At 48.2% G+C, this 9792-nt stretch overlaps 2 protein-coding genes across 2 annotated transcripts; one reads left to right on the forward strand and one right to left on the reverse strand.

Annotated features, from left to right (window-relative positions):
* The first annotated feature begins 657 nt into the window (after positions 1–657).
* On the forward strand, positions 658–3033 carry LOC109780161 (MACPF domain-containing protein NSL1). The gene is made up of 2 exons (XM_020338742.4): positions 658–1903; positions 1988–3033. Exons 1-2 carry the CDS (start codon positions 934–936, stop codon positions 2869–2871), a joined length of 1854 nt encoding a protein of 617 aa, XP_020194331.1. The 5' UTR covers positions 658–933; the 3' UTR covers positions 2872–3033.
* On the reverse strand, positions 3025–9451 carry LOC109780162 (uncharacterized). The gene is made up of 17 exons (XM_020338743.3): positions 9189–9451; positions 8609–8672; positions 8284–8392; positions 8014–8076; positions 7271–7371; positions 7124–7190; positions 6953–7021; positions 6494–6655; positions 5755–5828; positions 5564–5661; positions 4797–4904; positions 4558–4655; positions 4331–4471; positions 4193–4240; positions 3943–4057; positions 3450–3547; positions 3025–3365 (listed from the first exon to the last, which is right to left on the reverse strand). The coding sequence occupies exons 1-17, from the start codon at positions 9265–9267 to the stop codon at positions 3273–3275; spliced, it is 1587 nt and encodes a 528-aa protein (XP_020194332.1). The 5' UTR covers positions 9268–9451; the 3' UTR covers positions 3025–3272.
* Positions 9452–9792: the final 341 nt, after the last annotated feature.

A 9792-nucleotide genomic window follows, 5' to 3' on the forward strand; every position in this document is an offset into this window, starting at 1 on the left:
GACAATTTATGTTGGCCAAGGAAAGCAAATTTAGTTGGCAAGCATAACTAAAATTGCGAGACGATGGAAATTACCATAAAATCATTCGATTTGCTAACCCCAGCGAGCATTATAATTTAGGTTATGCGAATTATTCATATTTTACTGTTTTGGTTGCTCGATCCAATATCCAAGGGAAAACCTCAGCCGCCTAAAACACAGCTGACGGAGACCGGGCAAGGCCGAAGAAAGAATATTAGGAGAACAGGAAAGGGAGGAAGCAAACGAAAGTGGTTCTAATCCCGAGCTCATATGAGCTTGGGTGAACAGTAAAATCAAGAAATCCAAAATTCTTTTTGTGTGAAACATTGATAAATGATTTAATAGCTTATAAAATTTCAACACCAGATGACATCCGTGAAATATCTGACAAAAAACAAAATCAATGACATTTATGAAACGTTGAATCTTTTTACTGTTCACCTGAGCTTACGAGCTCGGGATCCGAACGTGTCCGGAAGCAAACACGTTTATGACAGAAGACTTGGATTCTTGTATCCGGTGACCGGTGAAGTGTGACAGTGTTTGATTGATTTTCTACTCGCGTCTGTTGACCGCTCCCCCGCGCCGTCTCCCTCCCGGAAAGATCTTCATTCCTTCCGCGCCGAAAACGACGGCGAGCCCCCGAGACCGCGTCAGCCCGCTCCCCCCCACCCGCACGTCACTCCGCCCAAGCGTCCCGGCCGGCGCCTTGACTCCACGCCCGCCGTCGCCATCGCCCCCGCAGCTGTTGCTCGCTCGCTCCCACTCCCACACAACGACACGGCGACCGTCCTGCCCAGACACCGACGAGACGGCCTCTCTCTCCCTCTCTGACCACTTCTCCACAAAGCACAGCTTATAATGCGAGCTCGGTGGAGCCGAGGAGCTTAACTGGCTGCTGGTGGAGCGGGGATGATGATGGACCTGGGCGCCGCGCGCGCGACGCCGCCGTCGGCGCAGGAGGCGGCCGAGGCCGCCGTGCGCGCGGTCGGCTGCGGCTACGACCTCGCCGACGACCTCCGCCTCTTCCGCGCCAAGGACCGCCTGCTCGACCTCGGCGGCGGCGGCGAGCGGGACCTGTGCCTGCCGGGCGGGGCCGTGGTGACCAGCGTGCCCGCGGGGGTCGTCGCCGACAAGGGCGAGCGCGCGCGGTTCCGCTCCGACGTGCTCTCCTTCACGCAGATGGCGGAGCACGTGAACCAGTCGCTGTCGCTGACGGGCAAGATCCCCTCGGGGCCCTTCAACGCCATGTTCGACTACCGCGGCTGCTGGCACCGGGACGCCGCCGCCACGCGCAGCCTCTGCTTCGACGCCCGCCTCGTCGAGCTCTACGCCGTCGAGGCCCCCCGCGGCGCGCGGCTCGCCCTCCGCGACCACGTCGCCCGCGACGTCCCGACCTCCTGGGACCCCCCGGCGCTCGCCGCCTTCATCGACACGCACGGCACCCACGTCGTCGTCGGCGTCAGGATGGGGGGCAAGGACGTCGTCTGCGTCAAGCAGCTCAGGGGCTCCGCCCTCGAGCCGCGGGACGTGCAGGCCCGCCTCAAGAAGCTCGCCGACGCCACCTTCTCCCAGTCCCAGGACCGACGGCAGAGCTCCGCCGGCGCCAAGGGCCGCGGGTCGTCGTCGCGGAGACCTCCCGGCCCCGGCTCCGCTGCCTGGCGCGCCTTCAGGTCGCCGGTCATCCACAACAAGGACGATGTCGTCGGCATCCACGTCAGGCGAGGCGGCGTCGACGACGGGCAGGGACACGACGACTGGCTTACCACCATCGCCGCCTCGCCGGACGTCATCTCCATGGCCTTCGTGCCCATCACCTCGCTGCTCACCGGCGTCCCCGGTCGCGGCTTCCTCAACCACGCCGTCAATCTCTACCTCAGATGTACGATAATATCTTCTCAACCCGTGTCTGTGTGTCTGACTCTGACCATCTAACCATTAATTTGTTTGGCTGTGGGATCATCAGACAAGCCGCCGATAGAGGAGCTGGAGCAGTTCCTGGAGTTCCAGGTGCCGCGGCAGTGGGCGCCGGAGTTCGGCGAGCTCCCGTTGGCTCTCGGCCCGCAGAGGAAGAAGAAGAAGGACAGCCTGCCGTCGCTCCAGTTCACGCTCATGGGGCCCAAGCTCCGGGTCAACACGGCCAAGGTGGACTCTGGGGGCCGGCCGGTGACGGGCATCCGGCTGTTCCTGGAGGGCAAGAAGAACAGCCGGCTGGGCGTGCACCTGCAGCACCTGTCGGCGACGCCGCGCGCGGTCCCAATCGTCGTCGGCGAGGCGGTCACCACCGCCGTCGGGGACGCCGTGAACGAGCGCGCCTACTTCGAGCCTGTGAGGTCGTCGCTGCTGACGCACGCGTGCACGGCGCCGGTGCAGCACGCCGGCGCGCGCATCGACGACTGCGCGGCCGTGGTGACCGCGGCCTGGCTGGAGGTGCGCGAGGCGTGCCTGAAGAAGGTGCTCTTCCTACGTCTCGGCTTCTCCGGCGTGGCGCGGACCAAGATACGGCGGTCGGAGTGGGACGGCCCGCTCGCCACGACCCGCAAGTCGGGCTCGCTGTCGGCGATGCTCAGCGCGGCGCTGTCCGGCACCGCCGCCGTGCCGCCGCAGGGGGAGCCGATGGAGGGGAAGGTGGAGGTGAACTCGGCCGTGTTCCCCAAGGGCCCGCCGGTGCCGCTGCCCGTGCAGAAGATGGCCAAGTACATCGACACGACGGAGGTGACGAGGGGCCCCGACGACCTGCCGGGGTACTGGGTGGTCACTGGCGCCAAGCTCTGCGTGGAAGGCGGCAAGGTGGCGCTCAAGGCCAAGTACTCGCTGCTCATCTCGGCGCCAGAGGACGACGAGGTTTGAATCAGTTGTGCATATCATGTACAAAGTGCGCACATACATCAAGAGGTCGTACAGACTGTAGATTAGAGAGTGCTTGTCAATTCTTGTAAATCAGGACCAGTTAGGGCTGTGAGATGTTGAAATTTGCCAAAAGTAGAAAATAGAAACTACACATTTTAAGCATATTCCCTTGCTGAAGATGTCATCCGCTTAACATTACTGGTAACTGTAATTGTAAGATGGAATGGCATGAACCAGCATCCACCGATTTACATCACAAAACCCAACAGAACGGAACCTCTGATATCATCATCATCCTCGTCACACAAGTTCAGGTAAGAAGATACACAGTTGCACCTAATGTACATGCATCAAGCACAGAGGGTGCTCGGTTTCTCGGCCGAAGAGCTCGAAAGGCCACCTTAAAACCTCTCCATGGTACCGACCACCGGCTGTGCCTCCACACGCTGCCTCTTCTCAGAAAGATAGGGACCCCTTCTGACCGCCTCATTCAGCTGCAGCAAGAGGCATTTGTTTCCTCGGTCAACAGTCACGCTTCAAACGACAAGAACCAGCGGATGCAAGAACCGGGGACATACCTTTCCAATGAGTTCAGAAAGGCTCGGTTCATGAAGAAGGTGCGATGATGACAAGGCCTTGTTGATTGCCACACAGCAAGCGTACCGTGCCTCCATGCCTATGATAGTAACGAACCAATGTCATCATCAGAACAGTTGGTTCAGTAAACAGAATATCGCATGGTTCATGACTGGATTAGCAGCAAAGAACAGCTCCGGCGTATTGCCAAGAGCCAATGATGCTACGAGGTCAGAAGGCAGTTGGACACTTGGACGTGCACTAAACTTCAGAGCAAACATTTGGGTCGAGGGAAGTTAAGCGGGCACATTATGTGTAAGCATTATGTCACCGGCAACGAACTCCAAATTAATGATGACAGATAGTATTCAAATGCTAAAAGGAACATTGCAGCAGTGAAAACATCTTCTTTGAAGTGACAGATGTATGCTTTTATAAGGAATGACATGTCTATAGTTACTGCATTTAGTAGTAGAAGTACTACTAAGTCCTTACCAAGTTTTGTTGTCTCCATTTTCGGATCCGTAACAATTCCGATTATCTCTGGCTTTGAGCAAACTTCCCTTAGGCACCATTCTCGGACAACCAGTCCTGACAGTACTCTATAACCCTGCAAACATTCAATGCGATGCAATCACTATAATGAGTATAGTCGATGTGATTACTCAAACGAAGAAATAACTCAGCAACAGATGAAAAGAATATATCAGCAACAAGTAGACTTTAACAAGCAAGAATTGCTTACAGCAATCCGAACGTCTGGATCTTGTTGTAGAATTGATAGAAGAAGAGCCTGCCAAAAAAATTAAAAGAAAATCGCTATAAAGGCTAATTATAACATTAAGTGAGAAAGATAAAACTAGAGAAATTGTGTTGCTCTAACCGAAGGAGTTAATTTTGGACTGTTTGATGCTGCACTGTAGACTAAGCGCTTCAGGAACTCTTCTGCTTGAGGATCATCCAGTTTCATCTGGTCTTCTTGTCGATCAACACCACATATGCTTCCCAAGGCATGTAAAGCGGCCTGAAAGTTTCACAGCGTCACTCTAAGAGGAATAGTTTCTGGAGACTTTGCCAATGACTAACAGGGTTAGTAGTAGACGAACTTACCAGATGTTTACCTCTGCCCTGCCTATCAAAGGACATTTCTACCACATGTCTGGCAATATTTGGTGGATCAGAGAGCAACAAGCATGCTCCTTGAGTTGCTATTTCACCAACAGAGCCAGACAAACAAAGAGTAGGTCAGATAGTGAAATGAAGTATTATGGTTAAAGAGACCACTCCCAAACAGATGCAGGTTTCAGTACAACAGAAAGTTATAAGAAAGAAATAGAAACATAACTTACTTGTACCAATTAGTCCTAAGGTCTCCAACGCGCTCTCAATTTCATCAGTATTTTGACTTTCCTCCGTCCTCAATATTTTGTCTATGGCCAAGAGCAGATTCGTCACACCTAACATGGAGAAATCTCGATTAACATATCAATCTAGTACCTTTTTTTTTACAGAATCCCACCAAAGATACCCTCAGTCTCTCACGCTAACAATACCTAGATGCATATAAATGTTCTGATTTAAGGTCCCAGCAACAACCCAACAAATGGGTTATAAGAATTTAGCATAAAAGTTGAGCTCCCAATCATTTTTTTAATGAAGAAGCTGTTCTTGAATTATTAATGAAGGAATACACTTCCATTTAGCAGAGAATGATATGCAGAAAGAAAATGTAGAGGAAAACGTACAAGAAATCAGAATTTAGCATAAAAAGCTGTGTTCAAAATCATGTTTTTTTGGTTAAGGGGCTGTTCTAAATTATTAACGTCAGGATACACTTCTATTTAACAGAGAATGACTAGAAATCAGAATTTAGCATAGAAGCTATGTTCAGAATCAAGTTTTTTTAGTGAAGGGGCTGTTCTTGAATTATTAATGTAGCAACACATTTCTCTTTAGCAGAGTACGATACAAAGAAACGAAGTGTAGAGGAGAACACACTGTAGAACATATAATGATCAATAATGCACACAATTAAAAAGATCAACAATATAAGTGAAAATATTTAGCAGGGCTGATAGACTGAAGGTGTAGTAGCTGCAAGACAAATCATGCTTACAAGATTTTTCTATAGTCATAAAAGCATCAGCTGAAGAAAGAAGCCTCCCACTGATCAATGATGCCCTTGACCGTACAATAGAATCAGCTGAGGGATCGCTACACAAGGACCAAAAATAAACAACATAAATTGGCTGAAAAACACAAAAGGAAAAACACAAATATGGACTTATGGAGGCAAGAGCTGAGTACTTGATCACATCAGTTATGTGTTGAAGCAAACTGGTCTTTAACAAGAACATATTGCTGTGAGGGTGCTCCGCAAGCTGCAAAACAAGTAAAGACATAATTAGCTAAAATGTAATTCTACGATCTTGCATTCTTAGATCTCTATCATCAACAATTACATAACAAAAACCTTGTGATCATTACGTATTTACTGTCATTTGATAAGTAATAAATTTCGTTTACATAGCATGTGATGAACAACAAATACTAGTGTGAGTTTAGGCAAATGAAGTGACAAAGAAAAAAGCGCAAAATATTTGGTTTCAATGTATAATATAATAAAAAGATCTCCTAGCAAACATAGATGGCTGAGGCTGATTGTGGACTCAAAGTGGCACAAAGTTAGACTTCCTCCATTTAAAGAAATTGCACGATCTTCAAAAGACCCTCCTAACAAACATAGATTGAAGAGGCTTTCGATGGTGAACTTGAAGTGACAAAGAATTAGACTCTCTTTACCTGTAGTAGCTGGTTTGTCAAGCTTGGCTTGTTTAGGGTTTCTTTCTTATTTTCCTTCTTTTAATTATGTTATGTTTTTGTTTTAATCAACATAATTATGCAGCAGAAATGGAGAATCCACCCCATTCTTACAGAAACCAGGCTAACAGATAAATGCATCCTTCTCTCAGGAAAAGAGGGATGCATGAATAAGGTGATAACAAGGGAAACCTGAAGGCAATCCAAGTAAGACATATAGTATTACCTCATAGAGGACCTCTAGTGCACTCAGGGTTTTAAGCATATCTTTTCTATCTTTTATCTCGTCCTCAAATAAGCTGAGAAGGTTTGAGTCACGAATTGCAGTAGCAGTACAACTTGATGCACCAAAGAGCTTAGCTATCAAAGATAGAATGCGAATCCGTGCCTGCAAAGAAGAGGAACATGAACAACACCTTGAGCAGGTTTAATAGAAGTACAGAACCATACTCACAGCATCTAGTACAACATACATAACAATTCCTCTGTATCACACTAGATAGCTACTACTTTGCATCTCAACACGTGTAAGTAATCTGCCAGTATTAGCAAAACAGCTCTTTGATAAACTACTTTAGACATTACTAAATGTAGGCTTGTAGTTGTAGGCTGCCATTGGCCTAGAAGGTCACGTATCGATTGTTTCACAAATTGACCTAATAACGGTGGCTTTTGGATACCATACCATTGAGGATGACTGGGCTGCCACTTTGTTGAGTTGCAATCCTTGACCATCTGGTGGAAATATGATATCCTGAAAGCAAAAGCAAAAACAAAAATAAAAATATTAGCATCTGCTATTCATATTGAGAGGGAGATTCGCTCAACATTTATGAAAAAAGAATATAATACTCACGGTCCCTGTAGGAATTTCTGCTAGACGCTTTATGGCATCCAAAACAATTGCTGAGATCTCTTCGTCTCTACAGAAAGCAAACATAATTAATAGTAAGTAAAATACAAGCATAATGCATGTCATGGGAGTTTGTGATAATAAGGATACCCCTCAACCAAGCAGTTGATCAGAAGAGGGTACAGATTGTGCTGTACAAATGTGTCCACGGCAACAGCAATATCTCCAGCCTTGTCAAGAAGATGTACCACCTGGTATAGAACTTGAAAGTGAGGGTCCGGACTCTGGAGACATTGGCTGAGAAAGGATTTGCAGAAGACATTCTTTGCAAGACGATGTTAAAAAGTATGTGAATGGTTATTTTGGACAAATAAGAAGGATCATGCATGAAATGGATTTGCAGGAGTTGGTAAAGCACATCAGTGTTCTGTTTGTACACAAATTTCACTCTGTTTGCTACCATATTAGAGAGTAGAGGGCAAAGGAGTTAAAAACCAGCTTAAACTTATACTTTTTTTCTCAAACACGCATTGAAATCTGTTTCATTTGTATTCAAGGAGAACACCACGAGGCACAGTACACGGCCAAGACCAAAACCAACTACCTGCTGCTATACAAAAGGCAGAAACAGAGTAGTAAGCTAAATCAGGAGGCCATGTGTGCTTAAAGTTAAACCTTCAAAGGTACACAGCTAACATTTCAACATTGATTGGAATTGTGGTTTACACACTTACCATCTCAAGATAACAAATGCATGACATGAAATACTATTTCTGATTTCAATAACCAATTGGTGCCAAATTTTCTAAATTCCCTAAATGATTACAGTAAACAAAGCAAGGAAACCATATCCACAGAAAGCATCTGCTAGAGAAATATAATCAGATACATACCGCTTTGCAGGCCAATTGTTTGATACTATTTGAGTTTGTGAGCAACCCAGCTTGAATAAATTCCTGAAAGAATCAATTAACAATTCAACATTTTGGATAATCAAACGAGCGCATAATACACAAAAGAGCGAATGATAGATCAACATGTTGATAATTTTGTAAGATACTTAATACATCATAACTGCGCTGGTCAAGGCAAGAGGTTTACGTGGCCATGTTTAAATAAATAAACAAACCGCTGAAGAGGCAGAGACAGTAAGTTACACATACACCATAGCTTGGTAGAAGCGATGCTCCATATCTAGATGAAAATACTTTGTCCAAGCACGCTGCAACAGTTTCAACCGTCTCAGGTAAGTCTGCCTGGCTCTGCAATACACTAGAGGACCAAGAACGAATTAAAAACGGCAATCACAATAGTCCACATCAATGCCAGTCAGAGCATACATTCTTCATGGCATTTGCTGAAAAGAAGAGATGCATTGGAACGACTGGAACAGGACAAGGCTGTTATGTGGGAGGGATGCAGCCCACAACATTTGTAGAGAAAATTACATGAACCTGAAACATTTAGAGGAGGGGGAACAAAACTCACCCTAGCAGCTTAGGCAGAGGGAATTGTTCCAGGAACTGCCTCACTGTGTCCTCACCATGCGTTCCTACAATGTAAAAGGCAGGGTACGGTGATAGGTCAGCACCAACAACAAACCAACTACCTGGTGTCTTTGTCGAAATGCGACCCACAAGCCGAAGCAGAGTTCACTACAATTTGGTGGGAGAAGAAGGGACTAATCCCCTACGGTTCCAACATCGGAGATGGAGAAATAAGCACAGTCGCAGCTACGCTGCCATTCCAGCGAACAACAGTGTAATGTAAATGTAATGTAAACCCAAGGCGCTGAAGCAGTGAGGCTGTATTGGGACGCACGATCCTCACTGGGAACACGGCCGCAACCAAATCGTTCGACCGTGGGGACCAACCAGGATCCCCCTCCAGGCTCGAACCCTACCACCGAGATCGTATTCCCTCGCTTCCCCCATCGCCAGAGGTAGGTAGGCGAGCAGAGGAGAGGCCCCGCGCGTCGGCGAGGAGCGGCGCGGCGGAAATGACCCGAGCAGCCGGACCGGATGCGGCGGGGAAAGGTGTGGTAGAAGGGGGAGGCGTCGCGCCGAACCTGGGTAGGAGGCGAAGTCGGCCGCCGCACGGAGCAGGGCGTCCAGCTCGCCTGTATCCATCTCCGCCGCGGGATCCATCTGGTGGTGGTGCTGCTGCTGCTGCTTCTCGCCGCCGCGGTCTCGCTCCGGGTTTTGGTTTCGGTTGTGGGGGCAAGAGGGGCAGAGGGAGGGGATTTGGCTTGGGAACGAAGTTGAACGCCACCAGCGGTGGACTGGAGAAGTGATGTGTACTGGTGCCTGCCCCGTGCGCGTGCCGCGTGCCCCGCCTTGTTCCGGGGCTGATGGGTACGGGGACAGCAGGTGGGCCCCGGCGCTGCCGACCTCGCTCGCTGAGACTGCGCTATCCGCAAACCGTGCGTGGGGCGCACTTATTCCTCGCCTTCAGCGAGTCTAACTTCCAGACTCTGAAGGGGGCGAGCACGCGCCCGGGAAGCCATAGCCTGTTTTTTGTTTTTGTTTTTATATTTTATTTATGTTTTCTGTTTTCGTTTTTTGCTTTATTTTTTATTTTTGTTTATACTCTAAAGTATACTGATATATATATATATATATATATATATATATTGCAAAAAACACTCTGTAAAAAATATTTGAAAATATTTT

The sequence above is a fragment of the Aegilops tauschii genome, chromosome 1 (genome assembly GCF_002575655.3).
Source record: "Aegilops tauschii subsp. strangulata cultivar AL8/78 chromosome 1, Aet v6.0, whole genome shotgun sequence".
Taxonomy (NCBI): domain Eukaryota; kingdom Viridiplantae; phylum Streptophyta; class Magnoliopsida; order Poales; family Poaceae; genus Aegilops; species Aegilops tauschii.

Coding starts and splice junctions, on each gene's coding strand:
- LOC109780161 (XM_020338742.4), top strand. CDS start 934: ATGATGATGGACCTGGGCGCCGCGCGCGCGACGCCGCCGTCGGCGCAG. Junction 1,904..1,987: donor CGTCAATCTCTACCTCAGAT/GTACGATAATAT, acceptor TGGGATCATCAG/ACAAGCCGCCGATAGAGGAG.
- LOC109780162 (XM_020338743.3), bottom strand. CDS start 9,267: ATGGATCCCGCGGCGGAGATGGATACAGGCGAGCTGGACGCCCTGCTC. Junction 4,905..5,563: donor TATGACTATAGAAAAATCTT/GTAAGCATGATT, acceptor TCTCCATGTTAG/GTGTGACGAATCTGCTCTTG. Junction 4,058..4,192: donor ATCCAGACGTTCGGATTGCT/GTAAGCAATTCT, acceptor GAATGTTTGCAG/GGTTATAGAGTACTGTCAGG.